Source organism: Peromyscus californicus, unplaced genomic scaffold, assembly GCF_007827085.1.
Source record: "Peromyscus californicus insignis strain IS unplaced genomic scaffold, ASM782708v3 Scaffold_3__1_contigs__length_106647218, whole genome shotgun sequence".
NCBI lineage: Eukaryota > Metazoa > Chordata > Mammalia > Rodentia > Cricetidae > Peromyscus > Peromyscus californicus.
Genome location: NW_026294551.1, coordinates 33,189,264 through 33,207,680, shown reverse-complemented (window position 1 = coordinate 33,207,680; position 18,417 = coordinate 33,189,264). Strand labels below are relative to the sequence as shown.

At 42.9% G+C, this 18,417-nt stretch overlaps 1 protein-coding gene across 1 annotated transcript in view; it reads right to left on the bottom strand.

Annotated features, from left to right (window-relative positions):
* Positions 1 to 18,417, bottom strand: part of Ankfn1 (ankyrin repeat and fibronectin type III domain containing 1) — a 393,623-nt gene that overhangs the window by 40,116 nt on the left and 335,090 nt on the right. The window contains exons 14-15 of the mRNA XM_052757767.1: positions 12,954 to 13,169; positions 1,941 to 2,107 (exon numbers count right to left, since the gene is read on the bottom strand). Of these exons, the coding sequence (XP_052613727.1) occupies positions 1,941 to 2,107; positions 12,954 to 13,169 (383 nt within the window). The remainder of the gene's footprint in view (positions 1 to 1,940; positions 2,108 to 12,953; positions 13,170 to 18,417) is intronic.

Below are 18,417 nucleotides of genomic sequence, written 5' to 3'. Positions count from 1 at the left end.
AAGAAGGGTGGTGGGAGGAAGGAACATCTGGTTGGCCCCCCCAAAGCCACTCTCCAAAAGGGGCTTGAAAAGATCAAGGTAAAAGCCTTTGTGCAACATTGTTTCCACAGGTATTTTGCCCAAGTCTCCAAACACTTTGTTAGCCCGGTTTCTCCTTCCAGCTCTGGGGGGAGCAGTAATGGGCTCTCAAGAGCAGGCGAGGCAGTGAAGGAAAGCCTCCTCTTCATGGTGGAAGGCTCTCACCAAAGGGTCATCACAGCCTGGGCTCCAGTCTCTGACTCAGAAAACCAAACTGACTGTGCTGGAGGAGGTTCATTTAAAAAAAAAAAAGGCAGAAAAACAAGAGAAACAAGTCAATCAACCAACCCCGGGCTCTCTCTTTAACTACCCTCTTAGAAAAGTTTCTGTTTTTAAGAGATCTGTTTTATTTCAAGCCTCATACTGGACAAGACTGTGGAAAAATCTATCATTTGTTCCAATAAGAAAGAGAGAAAAAAATCAAACTTAAGTCCTATTACAATTTGGGCATACTTTTAGCTTACAACTAATCGAAGTCCTTGAGAGCCTACTTGGGAATGATTTCCCTTTTCCCACCACTGATACATAACTAGATGAGGGGTTTATGATTAGCACAATATATACAGACCCCAAAGGACAACATTGCTAAAACAGAGTCTGGAACCAAATTAGAAAGTCACCAGTAAAGAATCACATTGCCACTAAGGAGTCAGTGTGGGGCTATGAAGATGGGAAGATGGATGGAACTTTCAGAATGAAGGCTGGTGCAGTCTTTTGTACAAGGGAATCTGGATCCTTGGAAAGGGAAAATCTGTTGATATAATTACTGAAAGACGGTGACTAAGATTTTATGACACAAATTGAGAAACAGATGAAAATGACCATTGCCCAGTCAACTCATAAATGAGCCTTGCTGTCTTCTGGACAAGACTCTGAAGATAGCAGATGTTGATTGTTGAAATGACCACCAGAGGGCAGACTTAAAGTCCAGGTGCAATTGATAACTGAAAGAAGGGGAGATGGTGGGCAGAGAGTTCTCAAAGACTACCACATCTCTTGCACCTTCATCACCTCCTCCATTGCCATTGGGAGTGCTTCTGCAAACCTGTGAGACAGTGTAGTTACTAAAGTCTTGTCATCGTAGAGACCAAAGTTCAAAGGGCCATATTGGTTTTTGTTAAGCAAATCCACACTTGTAAAGAATTTGAGAATCTTGTTTGCATTCTATGAAGCCTAAAGAAACCCAGAGACTTTTTTCCTTTATTATGTATACCTTCTTTTCCTTCATTTTTATGCTGAGCACAATTCAGTTCATTATAGTTGATGAATGAGAGGCCTGCCATTAGGGTTAGTGATAAAGTTGAGCCAGAGTACCAAGACTAGGCAACTTTCCCAAAACTAACAAAGTCAGTCACCAAATGCCAAACCATAGAGGAAGTTTCTGGAAGTTTGGGCCTTGTTACTTTTTTCCTTCCCTAGAGAATTGTCAGACATGTAGGACACATATAAAGTCCGAGAGCCAGAGAGTTAGGAGAGGGTGGAGTGAAGGTGGGTGAGGGCACTGTTAGGCCAGGAAGAGGCAGTAGCTCCACTGATGCCATTCTCATTGGTGATATCAAAAACAGAAGGCACGAAGGGCCCCTTTCCAATGGTGAAAAGGATAGTGGGAACAGTGTGCAAAGGTAAGTCTTCGTTCATAAGCCAGTAGGGCATCACTGGTGGTACCTGAGTGAAGCAGAAGGGACAGTGAAGGTGCAGGGCCTCCCTTTAATGGCTTTTCTCCTCCTAGTTGACCTTATCCTAGATGCCAGGACTCCATCATGCTGTGGAACATCTCACCAGAGATACTATACTGGTAGCTAGCACTTGACTTTCCTTTGGACACATCAGACCAAGGAAAATCCCAACTTGGGACCACTTACTTGGAGATGTTACTGTTTTCGCGGATCTTCACATGGCAGAGAATGTTGGGCAGCTTTTGGGTTACGAGCACTTTGATCTGATCCACAGAGCTACATAGCTTTAGGTAACCTAGATACAGTCCAGGAGAGAGACGCTGATGACTCCTTTTGTGATAGGAGAGAATATCCTGTAGGGCAAGGTGAGACAAAATGAAACCAAACGGTCATCTCACAAGGCTCTCTTAAAACCTGTTCTTCATGTTGGCCCTGTTATGTATGAAAGGAGCCGCAACTGATGAGGTAAGAAACCTCAGGTACCACCATGAGTAGTGGGAGGTATTAAGGTTACAGCTAGTCTTATCTGCAGGAAAATTCCATCTCCAAGTCAGGTAATCAGTCTTTAATATATGTTTTGAATGTTTCTTTTTCTCAGATTTCTGTGCCAAGGGTAAGCATGTGGGTTATGATAGGGAATAGGCTGCTGCTGGGTGAGGCAGATAATAAAGAGAATTCACAGTATCTGTCCTTGGAGGACTTATAGTTTAGTTGTGGGGAAACAAACATTTGACGGTGTAAATGCTGACAAAACACATTATTCTTAATTTCAGGATAATTAAGGTAGAAAAGTCTACTTTAAAGAAAACCATTTAAAATACAATCCACATAGTAAGTAATAAAAAAACAAATGTTTGATTCTTTATCTCAAATATGAAAAAAAACAAGCACCAAGTGGTTCATTTAATTTTTCAACCATTAACAGCTAGGTTGCATTTGTAGTTACACATTTGATGGGGGAATGTCTTTATGTTGCAAATATGTGTTGCTCTGATTGGTTGATAAATAAAGCTGTTTGGCATATGGCAAGGCAGCTTAGAGGCAGGTGGGAAATTCTGAGAGAGACAGGAAGAAGGAGGGGAGAGACGCCAGCAAGCCGCCCAAGGAGCAACATGTAATAGGATGCAGGTAAAGCCACGGAACATGTGGTGATACATAGATTAATAGTTATGGGCTAATTTAAGATATAAGAGCTAGAAGAAGGCAGGGAGAGATGCCAGCCGCCACCGAAGGAGAAACAACATGCCAACAGACCGGTAAAGCCACGGAACATGTGGCAAAACATAGATTAATAGAAATGGGTTAATTTAAGATATAGAGCTAGCTAGCTAAATGCTTGAACCATGGCCATGCAGTTATAATTAAGCCTCTGTGTGTTTACTTGGGGGATGCGAGTGGGAGAGATTTGTCCCGACTGCCAGCAGGCCGGGACACAGGAAAACTTTCAGCTACACACATTAATTCCAAGAGTGAAGAAAGAATGAGTGGAGCATTGGTTCCTTTGGACCAGCATTTTAGACCCCACCATAGGGTAGCTGATGACACTTTTCATGTTTGACTTTCTCAGTGACATTATGAAGAAACCAAGTTTTACAAAGTATTTGAAGTCTTTGTATTCATTTCCAAAGACCTTTACAATGTTGATACGCAAGTAATGTCCTTATGGAGATCTTGTTTATTTTATGCCCTTCAATCATTCACTGTCCTACCATGTCTGGATTCTCAACTGTCAATGACTTCGCAAAGAAGTGGATTGAGTCTCCTTATTAATCAGCCTCAAAAACTTACTTTATTTTTATCTTTTACAAGATTAAAACACTGTCTGAGTGATTTTGCATTGAATTTGTATTATGTTGTCATATCAAATGTCCCACAGACTTCAAAGGCTGAATGAAGTCGTTGGTATGGTAGGGTATGCCAAGTTAAGCACAATTATATGGCTGAATGGGATTTTTGTTTACTGTAATCAGTTCTCAGTAAATGTTGCGGGTTATGACTTTCACCTTTCTGTGTAGCTGCAGAAACTCACATAGCTGACAACTGATATTTCCCTTCCCCCACTCCCTGTGTTAGTAGACTTTTCCACTAACTATTTAAGTCTCTGGACAGTAGAGTTTAGGACAAAAAGAGAGGAAGTTATGTTGGGTCACTGATTATAGAGAGAGGTTTCTGAGGCTGCATTTAACCTAGTTTTCAGAAGGGATGGAATAATTAAGAGTAAATTTAAAATGTATCACCACAAAAAAAATGATAAGCAAATAAGAGGACAGATATGCTAATTAGCCTGATTTAATTATTTTACACTGTATACATATATAAAAACATCACCTTGTACTCAGTTAATAGTTATAATTATGACTTTCCAATTAAAACAATGCTAAGAAAGATGAATTAAATTTTTAGATGAATAAAATACAGGGAACCAACTTTTACCACCAAAAGTAGGGAAGACAAGAAGTAGAACCAAAACAGACACCTGAACCTGTGCAGAAACCTTGATGGAAGAGGAAGGAATGAGGTTGCTTCCTCAGATGCTCTCTGAAGGAATGGATCCTCCTCTGTAGAGTCCACTGTTTGCACTGTACCCTGCACCGCATCCTCTCTCCTGTCCATCACATGCCGAGTACTTCTGAGTACTCTTGCTCAGTGCCTTTCAGGTGCTCGGCACTAAAGGGAACACTTGGGCCTCAGGTTAATGTGCTGTGATGCTTCCTTCATGGAGGCCAAGAAAGAGAGGTGAGTGAATGGACCATACACTGGGGCGGCTTCAGTATTGTAATAGGGCAGTGGAGTACTAGATGAACTTGGTATAGACATTTTTTCTTTTCTGTTTTTCTTTTTGCACCACCAGTAGTTAAACATACTAGGGTGCTCTGCCACTGAATTACACCGGCCCCTTTGTTTTCTTCTTGAATTAGACAATGAAATTAATGATAAGGCTAGTTGTTTTTTTTTTTTTTTGACTTTGTGCCGGGAATATTTGTGTGTAAATTAGTATACAATGTGGAGGTAAGATCACTAAGACAGAATAACAGAAGAGAGACAAGCTAAGATAGGAGAGGTAAGCACATCAGGATGTTCAGAAAGACAAAGTCTAAAATAACTCTCAAAAGGCATTTGGAAAAAAACAAAATAGAAAAACCATCTTATGATCAAGAAAGATCATTATTAATTATAGGGTGAGTGAGTCTGAACTTTTTCTCATGTCTCTTCCTAACAGATCATAGTTGACTAGAAGACGTCTGGTCAAGGTTAGTATTTCGGGAAATTAACAGTATTGAAGGGTGATAAATGGTTAATGTGAGAAGGGAAAATAGAAGGATTCAGACCAGCAGAGTTTGATGATGTATACCCTAGAGCTACAAGCAGATGTGGCTGTAGACCCACAGCTCATTATCTTTGAGACCTCATGGAGAATTGCAAAAGTCCCTAAAGACTAGGAATGGACAGATCCGCCTATCTTGGCAACAGAAGCGGGGAGAACACAGGATGTCTCTGGTAATTAAAGACCTTCAAATTATTGATCTTTGGGGGAAAATGAGAAATGTGCACCATCACACAATCGATTTGCAGCTAGCTAGGTATTCCTGAGGCACTGAAGAGGAGTCAGTATGGTTTTGTGAAGAGAAAGTCATGTAGAGACAGTTTTCATTTCTAATAGCAACAAAATAGAGATCCACAGAGCAGGGTGAGATCTCCAATGTAATCTGTTTCCCTAGATAACGGGAAAAAGCAGAATCTTGACCACATTGCTTTAACAAGCACAATAACTGGGTTGAATATTTGCGGATAATGAAGATGGTGTGGGAATAGTCGACAGATTGAGTGATAGCCCAGTAGGGACTGGTCCCAAAGGCCAGTATTTTCAGCTCATTTATTGACATTCTGGACAAAGAAAATCAAGAATGTGTGTATCAAATTTGTGGGTCCAAAATTTGGTGTGGTTTGGATTTTCTGGAAAATAGCAATAAAGTTATGAATGACCCAGTACATTGGAAAAGTAAGCCTATCATAATTAGGGTTGAAATGTAATAGGAAAATGTGCTTGTAAAGACTCAAACCCAAGGGTACAAATATAGGATGGGTAAGGGTGTTAGAGAAAAACGTGGGGGTCAGAAATGACCACAAGTAGAATGTCAGTTAGGAACATACTGTGGTTACGTAAAAACCAACACCACTTTGGGATGGAGTAACTCACTCTTTCATTCAATTTTTAAAAAGAATGTTACTGAGCACTTACTATGTATTTTTGTGTCTTTACATAGTCATTTATCCTTTATTAGTCAGAATGTTTTTGGAGCCTGAAAAATGAATGGGAAGAGAAAGCTGTCTCATTCACGTAAAGTACTAGAAAGACCTCTCAGACCAAACTGAACGCCTGTCACCTGACTTAACCTCTAACCTGCCTTTCTAGGCTCTGCTTTCCATCATTACTGTCCTTTTGTGTCCCCGGCCTCCAGACACGAGGACTTGCCTTTCCCTCCCCGGCACCGTCTTCATTGCTTGTCTCCTGGTTTCTGTTCATGTGGTGCTGAGGATGGCATCTCAGGCTGGGGCATTCGAAGGAAGTCCCCTGCCACCCAACTGTATCCTCAGCCTTCCCTTTTACTTTGGTTTCTAAATAGGTTCCCAGTAACTTGTTTAGGCTGGCTTTGAACTTACTGTAACCCAGACGTGTCTTGAACTTGGGATCCTCCTGCCTCAGCCACAGTGGCCTTGTACCACCAGGTCTAGCTTTTTTTACAGGACACCTACTGACATGTCAGGGATCATGCTAGGTTGCTGATGGCATTGAGATGAGCAAGACTTATCTTTTCTTTTGCAGAACTTGCATTCCAGTGTGAGGGAGAAAGCTGTGAGCCGTTTTTCTAATCAGCCTAATAAAGTCCATATGAAGATTGTGTTAGGCCTGTGTGAACTTGAGGGGGGCTGAAGCTGCCCTCCAGCTGCTGCCTCACTCTTTGCTTTGTGTTCTCATTTGGCTCCCCACTTTCTCCCTTCTCTGGCTCTTTTTTTTTCTCTCCATCTGATAAACTTAGCGTCCCCCCATGGCTCAGCCCACCGCCACCTCTCCTGCAATGCCTTCCCTGATGTCTCTAGGCAGGATTAATAGCTGCTTTGTGTGTGCTCCCATAGTACACTGTTTGTGCTGCTTGCTATCAGGCTGCTCAAACTCTGCCTTCTATTACCTTGATTTGTTTACAAGTCTGTCTCCCTCCCTTGACTGAACTCCTTGAGAGCAAGGGCCTTGACTTACTCATTTGGTTTTCCTGTAGCACCTTAGAGAGCCTGGCACCTAGTTGATGTTGCAAAAACATGCCTGTGAAGGACAGATGTGGGTGAGGTCTGGGCCTGAGTCTTGCCGGTATGGGGTTGGAGAATCCTCTACTCAGCCTGTCCTCACTGGTCAGTTCTCTTAAGGGCCTGCTAAAGGAACAATAGACAGCTGCTTTTCCAGGAAGTACAGGACTTTTATTTTGTTGGGAAGGCACAGAAGCCAATTGTGTAGGAGGGCAGGGGTCACAAAGGAGTGACTGGCGGTCGTTGTGGGTCCAGGACTAATTAGACCAGAAAGTATTTCAATTTTCTGAATTGTTTTATGGCTTTTTTTAAAAAAATAGAGAAATCTTTACTCTAAACTTTGCATTTCCAACTTATTTTTTCCAAGTTTTGATAATGGAACCATGTTCATGCCCCACGGTGGGCTGGGGCTCACTGTGGTCTGCCCTCTTTCTATGGAAGAATGACTATAGATCAGTGGAGTCTCCAGTACTTCCACCATTTCTTTTAAAATGAGGAAGAACTCATAAATTTCATCTTCATAAAGCATTGGACTCTGGTGTTTAGCATACTGACAAGGTTTGTAACTTCAGTACCAACGTCCAGACCTTTTCAATTACTCTAGAGAGAAGCCTCACGTTCATTATCCACCCTTCTCCAGTCTTTCTTTCCCTTGACCCCAGGCATTCTGTCTCATTGATCTTGCTTATTATAGCTATAGCAGGTGAATGGAGTCACATAATGTCTGATATTTTCCACTTGGCTTCTTTTGCTTAGTGTGACGTTCTCAAGGCTCATCTAAGCCGTAACAAGGATCATACTCCATTCCCTTATATGGCTGAATAATTTTCCACCACATGGCTACACTCTGTTTTGTTCACCCGTTTAGTAGCTATTGGAGGTTGTTTGTGTCCTTCAGTGCGTATGGGTGGTGCTTATACCCACATGGGTGAACTCAGTTGTTTCTTACTTCTTCTATCCCAGTTAGTTCATGTCCACTGATAATTGTGAGTCCTTCTTGATAACTGTGTTGGATGCTGTGGGAGGGGGTAGGAGGAATGTGCAGTTAAGACAGCAGAAAAGGCAGAAGGGGTCTATGTACTGGGCATCTAATGGTGACAAGCAATGCCTAAAGAAAGGAAGCAGAAAGCGGTCAAGTTTCCTTAGGACAGCCTGTGAAGTGCACGTACATACTGCAGTAGAATGGAAGGGCTCCTGGCGAGGTAGTGGGTGTGGGTCTCTCTCTTCCTCTCTCCCTCTCTCTCTCTCTATCATTTTGGGGTAATGTGAGATTGGTGGGTTATTTCCTTGAAATGTATATCTTCATATATGGCCTGGACACAGAATTATTTAACCTCACTGGCTTTTCATGAGAACCCAATGATAACATAGAGGTGGCAGCTTTGAATATATATAGTCCACTGCATAAGATTAATATTCTTAGACAACTTCACACTCAAGGTGACCAGTCCCTGGAGTGACCCTGAAGGTCAAAGTTAGAATGAGCATTATCCTTGTGGATTTCTGTGGGCCCCTCTAGCACTTTGCTTCTTCCTATTCTCATGTGGTCTTCATTTACCATGGTCTCCTATTCCTTGTTCTCCCTCTCTGTTGTTGATCCAGCTGGGATCTCCCGCTCCCCCAAACTCTCTTTTCCTCCACCCTCGCCCTTCATTACCCCCACTCATGTCCAGGCTGTTCATGTAGATCTCTTCCATTTCTCCGTCATTGGGCGATCCCTGTGTCTTTCTTGGGGTCCTGTTTTTCAGGTAGCCTCCCTGGTGATGTGAGTAGCAGTCCAGTCATCCTTGTTCCACATCTAGTATCCTCTTATGAGTGAGTACATACCATGTTTGTCTTTCTGAGTCTGGGTTACCTCACTCAGGATTTTTTCTTCTAGATCCATCCATTTGTCTGCAAACCTCATGATGTCATGTTTTTCTCTGCTGAGTAGTATTCCATTGTGTATATGTAGCACATTTTGTTTATCCATTCTTCAGTTGAAGGGCATCTAGGTTGTTTCCATGTTCTGGCTATTATAAACAATGCTGATATGAACATAGCTAAACAAGTGCTCTTGTGGTATGATTGAGCATTCCTTGGGTATATGCCCAAGAGTGGTATAGCTGGATCTTGGGGGAGATGGATTCCCAAAGTGGTTGTACAAGCTTGCATTCCCACCAGCAGTGGAGGAGAGTTCCACAACAGACTTCTGGCAATGGTCGAGAGACAGCCCGAACTGACCTACTCTGGTGATGGGATGGCCAAACACCCTAATTGTTGTGCTAGAAACCCCATCCAACTACTGAGGGATCTGGATGCAGAGATCCATGACTAGGCCCCGGGTGGAGCTCTGGGAGTCCAATTAGCGAGAATGAAGAGGGTTTATATGAGCGAGAATTGTTGAGACCAAGGTTGGATAAAGCACAGGGACAAATAGCCAAATGAATGGAAACACATGAACTATGAACCAATGGCTGAGGAGCCCCCAACTGGATCAGGCCCTCTGAATGGGTGAGACAGTTGATTGGCTTGATCTGTTTGGGAGGCATCCAGGCAGTGGGACCGGGTCCTGTGCTCATTGCATGAGTTGGCTGTTTGAAACCTGGGGCCTATGCAGGATTGTTTGGCTCGGCCTGGGAGGAGGGGACTGGACCTACCTGGACTGAGTCTACCAGGTTGATCTCAGTCCGCGGGAGAGGCTTTGCCCTGGAGGAGGTGGGAATGGGGGGTGGGCGAACAAAGGAATCCGTGGCTGATATGTAGAACTGAATTGTATTGCAAAATAAAAAAAAAAAAAGAATGAGCATTTTCCAAGGGCAGCCTTCTTGTTGGAAATACCCTCACTGCCAGTCAGTTTGCTCAGCAGGACCCTAACTTGTCCATGACACTTCTTTTACTTCCCAAGCAAACAGGAGGATTTTTCTCTCCCAGATACATGAGAGAGGCCAATTTGGATGGCATGGGCCTTGAGAGGGTCGGGAATTTAAAGAGTTGGATGTCGGGGTTTCCTTGGGGCCCCAGGGATTAGTAAATTAGTTACAGGCTAAGATTTTGTTGAAGCCTTTACCTGTTTTGAATTTCCAGTTGTGAATTGTATAGCTTTTGTACAGCATCTTTTAATTGTTAAGAAAAGGTAGATGAAGTGATGGAATGCCTTGAGGGATGACCAGCCAGTGACAGAGGGGCCCAGTATTGCTTGGGTTTTCTTAAGTGGAGAAGTAATAAAAATCGTGACCATTTGCTGTGTTCACTACTCTCCTGATGTTGATCTGCTACTTTGTCTCATCTTCATCAGAACCCTGTGAGGTAGGGTCTTCTGCAGAAGAGGAGACACAGGGTTGAAGAATAACTCCCTCTGGCCGCAAAGCTGAAGGGATGGAATAGGAATGATACCCAGTCACCCTACTTTCAAAGGGATACCCCAGCCACACTAGCTATTCACGTTCACCTTAAATAGCTAACTTCCTTTCACTCCCAAGGGGTGTCTAATACAAGAATGAGTCTGGTCACCACTTGCCCTGACCCAAACCAGGACAAAGTCTGACATGGCAAAGGTCATCTTAATGGACAAGGCCAACAGCTCTGGATTTGATTTTGTGGAATTTGGGTTCATAGGAAATCGACAGAATGTACGTGCATGTGTGAAGAGGGTGGGGGCAGGGAACACAGACACACTCATGGCCCCCCTCTTCACCTTTTATAAGCAAGTGCTAAAAGAAACATTTAAGAAATTTAGTTTTTACAGGGTGACTAATACACTAATCCCCTATAGGGATAAACTGGGGTCTGGGCTACCTTTGCTCCTAGAAACACAGGCCCCAGCATGATATAATACCTGGTTTCTCCTAGACTTATTACATTAAAAATGTGTTACAGGTGCAGAAAAATTCCGATCTGGTGAAAGGTTGTTAGAGAAGGGGGACCAAAAATAGAGGCAGGATCAGGTTTCCACACAGATCCGAGTGGAAAATCCACCCCCGCGGACTGGCGCATTCCTGCTTGATGTCATTCCCACCCAGCCCCTCTCCTTTCTCTTCCCCCACCTCTTCTCTCCCACCTCCCATGCTTATGCTGGACAAGAAATGGAGAGTAAGACTTTCAGGGTTGGTAGCCAAACACTGAAGACCAGAGACCTAATTCTATCAGGAGCTGGCTTCACCAACTCAACATGAAGGTTGAACTAGACTTTGGAGGCTCAAAGATGTCTAGATATGTCCCAGTAGTGAGCTACACTCTCTTCTCTCAAAGAATGGGGGACAGAGGGCATCCATCCCAGTGGAGGTCTGTGTGCAACAGGGATCTTCCTCCCTCTTATTCAGAATGGACGGATTTGTAAGATATACTCCCATGGTTGCTCACTACAGATGTTTTCCACCAGCTTTTCTACCTAATTCTACCTGGTGAGTTCTATACAGTCAGTGGATTTTTTAAAAAATGCAAGAAAAAGAAACAGCTTGAAGACCATGTCACATTTGAATCTGTGTGCCACTGGGGTAGACAGGCCTGTGGCTAGTGGTGCCATCTAGCCCAGGTTTGCACGTGAGCTGCTCCAGTTTGAATTCTGGTGGTTATCGGGAGCTCTTACCTTCCACCCTTCACTAAAATCCTCCGTTAGTATTTGCTAAGTCTCTCACTTGTACCACAGCATGTGATTGACAGCTGAAAGAAACCTCCTCCCTCAGACGATCTGAGTTGAACTCTCAGTTTTGGCATTGTGTTGCTATGTGGCTAGGGCCACAGTCTGTGGCTTGCATCACCTGAGGCTAATACAGTTTCTGGTCACTTCTCTCACAAAAAGAACATGGGGCTGGTGAGATGGCTGAGCGGGTAAAGGTGCTTGACTCCAAGCCTGAGTTGGATCCTGGGACCACAAGGTAGGAGAGAGCAGATCCTGGCAAGTTGTCCCTTGACCTCCACATGTACACTGCGGCACACTCCCTCTCCCTAATAAAGGAATGCCGCGGAGAAAGAGTATAAACTTTGAACTGTTAAATGCTGGCTGCCTAGACAAGGGCTTGCCCAAGCGAAGGACTAAACGGGGCTAAAACTTCATTAACCTCACCCAGTCAAGCTCTGTGTGCCGCTCAGTGTCCCTTAACCTCCGGGAGCCCCATTGGGATAGAATTATCCCATTCCTAAAATGGATTTAATTGTGCCTTCCTGTCTTGTGAATATTAAGAAGAGCAAGCAAAAATAAATATGTATGTGTGACCATCCCCACATACTGTACACTCCATTCCCGTGTTGAATTACTGTTAATCTCTGCAGATTCTCTCTTTATTGTCTCAGTTATTCTCATTGGTTCATCAGTGTTAAGGCTTGCATCAGAATTGTACCACACACAGTTTTGTGTGTTGATTGCTTGCTCCCCTGACTGGTAGAGTCTTGGAGGGCCATGGGACCTCCAGGATGTAGGACCTGGCTGGTGGAAGTAGCTCACTATGGGAGGGTCTTTGGAGGTTATTAGCCTCACCTAGGCCACCCACTGCTTCCTGGTTTGTGACAACATGAACAGCCGTTCCGTCAGGCTCCTTCCACTGTGACTGAGCCATGTGCCATGCATTTCCTGTTGCGATGGACTATAACTTGGAAACTGTGAACCAAAGTAAACCTGTTTCCCTTATGTTGTTTCTCTGGGTGATAGTTTGGTCACAGTAATGTGAAAGTGACGAAGACAATTGCCAGGGCATTTTCAGAGTGCCCACTCTTAGGATTGCTTGATCAGTTCCATACGGAGACAGAAATCAATGCAAGTCACCGCAGCATCGTTCCTACCCGTGGAATCTGAACAGTGAATCATCTCAGGACTCGACTGCACCACCATTTATGTGAATGGCTCTTGGTATATGGTGTTAGAGCTGCCATAAATGTATCAGAATCACAAATATCCAAAAATTGAAAAAAAATCCTACATACCTGAATGGTTATTAGTAAAATATCTAAGGCTGTTGGCTCCTCGGGAGTTGACAGGGACTTCCTCTGGCTTTGCAGTTTTGAGATCTGCATCCATTTGCCATTAAAAAAGGAATAAAGCATCTCTACTTCTCTGATGGTGACTATGAGGATGTTGCCATGGCGATCTTTAATGGGCTCATAGTAAAGTCTTCCCAAGTTGTGCGTTCCAAGTAAATTCTAGAAACCAACAGATGATGGGTAGCTTAGTTGATATTGTAAAACAGAACAATAAAATGGCACAAAAGATGCTGAAAACTGCCGAATTCTGAGGCGCTGTTTGCGGTTTGGTTTTTTTTTTTTTTTTTTTTTTTTTTTTTTTTTTTTTTCAGACTGAGACCTGGCGTAGGTGGCATTGCAGAAATGTTGCTTAACAAAAAGCCCAAAGAAATGCCTTCGCTGTGAGCCTGCAAAGACTATAGCGAGAGGCACAGACGTTATGTTTCTTTAAGCAAATTCAATATCTGTAAATATCTTTTGCCCACATAGACACACCAGCACGTAAACCTCAGTGACCAGCACTTGAAGAGAATCCCAGATGTTTTCAAGAAAAATGTCTGATATTTCAAGTATGCTCCTTGTGGAGTTTTCAAGAGATCTACAGTAAGCTAGTGTGAGGTGGGGTTGTTTAAAATGAAGAAGTGAATTGACAATGTGGCACATTGTACAGAGGTCCCCTGATGACTGTGCATTCCCTGCGAGGTTCTTTAATCAGGAGGTTGGCCTGGTTTGACTTATCTGCATCTCAGGGAGCTCTGTTTACTGAAAGGTTTGTTGAAATTGCTTATACACTCTGTCAACAGAGGCAGACAATACTTTTAGAAAAGTAAGGAGGATGTTCGATTAAATATGAAGGGACTGAGGCACGGCTCATGAAAATAAAGAGGAACTGTACAAATACGAAGGGGGGTGAAGATCTCTAGCCAAGAGTGCTAGATGACCAAAATCAAATCCCATACAAACCATTGCAGAGTCCCTAGCTGGTACGTGCGTGCGTGCGTGCGTGCGTGCATGCATGCATGCATGCATGCATGCGAACTCACATAAATGACGATGTGATGACGTGCTAGCGTGAGAGCTGATGTAGAACTGGAATTTGTAAAAATGACAAGGCTGACCTAAAAATAAACAAGATTAGTATTCAAATCTCAAATCCTGGAATGTTCCCTCAGGATTGGGACTGTGTCTTAAGCCTTTTTTTCCCCTTACGAAAACCAGACACAGAATGAGTAAGGAGCTTTATAAATAATGACTGACAAAATTCATTTGGTAAGATTAATTTTTAAGTGGCCTAATCATTCAGATTTTTCTTTTCTAACAAATTACTTATAAGTCATAAAAACCACCTATGTTGGTAAGATTTTTAGTCTACAGCTAGGTAGCACTATAGTTTTATGTAGACACTTTATTATATGAGCAGTGTTGTGCCGGTGAACTGCCATACCAAAACAAACAAGAGGGCAAGGAGTGTGTGGGGGGTGCTGGTCTGTAGTCAGTAACAGTCTCTACAGTGTAGTCCATTCCAAGCTACCTAGGATTTGACAATAAGCTTCCAAAGTTTCTGAACGTTTAACAGTTGGTTTTCCAAGGCAGTAATGAGTTGGTTTTAGCACACACAGCTATTACGACTTTCCTCATACAGGTGCTGAGGCTCATGGCTGGCTACCGTTTATTAACTATTAGACTGTTTACTTTCTCTGGTTCTGAGCTTCCCCATCTTAAATAAAAGGTCCTTACAGTTTAGGCATCACTCTGCCTAATCCTTACCTCACAGTGTCCAGGGGGTTAAATCAAGCAACACGTGAAAATGTGTTTCACAAACTCTCAAACCTGCTATGCTGTTGAATATGGGATTTTACCAATTTGCTGTAAATGGAATCCCCTCTTAGTCACCAACTATATTTTCTTTTCTTTTTTTGGATTTTTGAGACAGGGTTTCTCTGTGTAGCTTTGCGCCTTTCCTAGAACTCACTCTGTAGCCCAGGCTGACCTCTAACTCACAGAGAGATCTGCCTGCCTCTGCCTCCTGAGTGCTGGGATTAACGGCGTGCGCCACCACCGCCCGGCCAACTATATTTTTTTGATCCAGCCCAGTTCCAGATTCTCTGGGAAGACATTTCTAACTCTGTTACAGTTTGAATATGGAATATCCCCCAACAGGCTCATTGAGAGGTGATGGGGATATGAGGCTCAGATGTAATCAGTGGATTCTTTCTTGATAGATTCATAATTTGATGGCATTATTGGAGGCAATGAAACTAGGAAATGAGGTGGGATGGGGAAATAGTCACTGAAGGAGTTGATCAACTATTGAAGGGTAGATCCTATCCCTGACCCCTCATGGTTTTTGTGCTTTTGAGTCACTGTGAGGCAAGCGGCCCCTCTGCGCATGCAAACCCTGTGACGATGCTCTGTCGTGCCAAGCAACAGGACTAGCCAAGCTGGGTGGAGACCTCTGAATCGTGAGGCCAAACAATGATCTTTCCCTCTTTAAATTGTTCCTTTCAGGTATGTTAGAGTGACAAAAAAGCTGCCCAATAGAATCTCAGGTAGAATTCCCTATCCTCTCTTTTCTTCCCGACCTTCTTGTGTACAAAGTTCTTGGTAGGTATCTGACTGTACTGCGTGTAACAGAAGTACCTGTTGGGGGACATGGCTCTTCCTTTTCTGTGTCTCTAGGTCCTTTTTACAATGCATAGGAAGAACTCAGTAATAGTTGAATTACCAAACATATTCCTTAATATGTAGTACACAATACACAATGGAATAATACTCAAGTGGCCATTTTAATAAAGCTGTGAGTAAAGCCAACTTATGATGGTTACTCTCAGGTTTGGATAAGTTTCTCTCTCTCTCTCTCTCCCCACCTCTCTCCCCCCCCCCCCTCCCTCCTTCTCTCTCTTTCCCTGTCTCACTGTGTAGCCCTTACTGGCCTAGAACTTGCTATGTAGACCAGGCTGCCAGGTTGGTCTTGAACTCACAGGCCAAACTCTGCCTCCTGAGTGCTCTGGTTAAAAGTGTATGCTACCGTACCCGGCTGGATAGGTTTTCTAATAGGTTGAATAAGAAAGCACTAAAAATCTTCCTGGTCTTCTTCCTTATTATAAAAATTATTTGGATAGCTAGCTTTGGGGGAGGGGGATCCTTTGGACCTAAAGGAGAAATAGATCATGATAATATCTGTCATGTATTCATGCTATGGTAGGCAATCTGGGCCCCTGATGTTCCTATGGGGTGAAGTGGAAGGAGACCCATGTGATACTTAGCAAGAGCACATCTAGGTCACAGCCAGTAGACCTCTATGATGAGCAGTTAGCTGTAGCCAGAAGGCACCATTCTTTGTGACCTTATTTAGTTTGAGATGGCATAAAAAGTTATGGAAGTCTAAAGGGGACTGGACAAAGTGAAATTTGGGATTTTTTTTTTTTTTTTTTTTTTTTTTTTTTTTTTTGCTTTAAAAAGAAGGAAGAGCACCAGCCATTGTTACCCAGCTCTCACTCATTGACGCTCATTTCTAAGAAATGTGGAGGAGGAAGAAGAGCTCATGTAAAACAACCTGCGCTGTCTTTTAAGGAGAAAGATTTTTGATTCCTCTCAGTGTGAAGGAGGAAGCTTCCTAAGATGGAATATTCCTAAGAGGCCTCATCATTCTCTCGAGAGAATGAACAGTGTGGGGGCTTGCTCACATACAGATCTTTTCATCTGGAGTTTTTTTTTTTTTCATCCAAATGCTGATACCTTTTTGTTTAATTTTAATTAACCAATGAATTAATTTTTGCACATTTCACTTTCTTTTCAAATAAAATATAAAGCTACTTGCTACTTCCTTTCTTCCTCCCTCCCTTCCTCCCTAGCCTCCTTCCTTCCTTCCTTCCTCCCTTCCTTCCTCTCTCTCTCTCTCTCTCTCTCTCTCTCTCTCATTCATTCATTTTAAAGACATTGTTTCTTTGTGTAACAGCCCTGACTGTCCTGGAACTGGCTTTGTAGACCAGGCTGGCCTCGAACTCAGAGATCAGCCTGCCTCTGCCTCCCGAGTGCTGGACTCCGCTCTTTCTTTTTAACTATAATCTGGATAACTTCTTCAGGTTGTAAATTAACACACCATAATATGTTGAAGTATTGGGAGAATTCAGTCTTTAGAGCTACACATACACGGATTTGAATCCATAGTCTGATACTTCCTATTTGTGTGACCTTGAGCATAATTGACATTCCTAAACCTCAGATTTGTCTTCTGTTAAATGACTATCAATAACAGTAAATTCTCATTAGGTTGTAGTGAAGACGGAATGAGAAAAAGTTTGGGACGCACCTGATATAGTCTGTTGAAGAGATGAAAGCAGTTATAGTTATATAGTTAATAGTATTGTTATGATAAGCTCAAAGAGGACCTTACTGTACAAATAAACCAAGAAACAAGGAGTAAATTGTACAATAGTTGGTATGTACTGTGACAGCGGGCAAGACAACAAACCAGTGTGCTGTGGCTACAGATGAGGGAGAGAACGACTGTGACTAAGGCCCTGTGTGCTATGACAAAATATCTGGGCCACTATTGGAAGAATCTAAGCTAGGGAATTCCGTGGCCTACATCTTTTAGAGTGGCCACTCTGGCAGAAGCACGGAGAATGGATTGGAAACTGTTCAGAGCAGAAGAGAAGCAATGGTCTGGAAAGCTTCTGATGTAAGTGGAGTAATAAAGCTATGGTAGAAAGACTGGAAAGAGGAGGAGAATGAAATGCCATATGCCTCAGGCAAGTCCATGGGATTTAAGTATGCTTGATACCAACCATGAATAATTTCCTCAGAACACTGCCATATAAATTTAGATTAGTAAAGTAACCTAAAATGGTATTTGTCATTTCCTCTCTTAAAAGTTTTTCTTCACCTTACCTCCCTCTTTAAAAATGTGTTTTCAATATTCTAGGAAGCGTTATTTGTAGAGCAGTAGATCTTCCAGGAGACAGGTGAAGATACCGCCTGTTGTTTAAGCAGGCAGCAGCATGATGGAGCAGGGAGAACATGGAACAGGGATCAGGGTTCTGCTGAGGGCACCAGAACATGGGCATTGATTGAGAATTATGTGGCTCTGATTTACTGTGAAGAGCGGGGGAGATGTCTAGGTGGTGACTGTCTGAGAGACACTTCTGTGATTCCTTGTCCCTTTTATATAGACTTCTCTCCAATGTGATTTTGGGGGTGTATGGGATTGGATTGTCAAACACTCTTATTTATACAATACCTAGAGTGAGAGTCTACCATGTGTCGGGCATTAAAGTTATTGTGATAACCAGGACAGACAACAGTCTTTGAACTCAGGTATTAGAGACTATGCAGGTCACTAGGGCCACCTCTCATTCTGAGATGAGTGTTTGAAAGTTATCTTTAAGTGTTGCAAAGTTGACTTACAAACAGTGATAGACTCAGC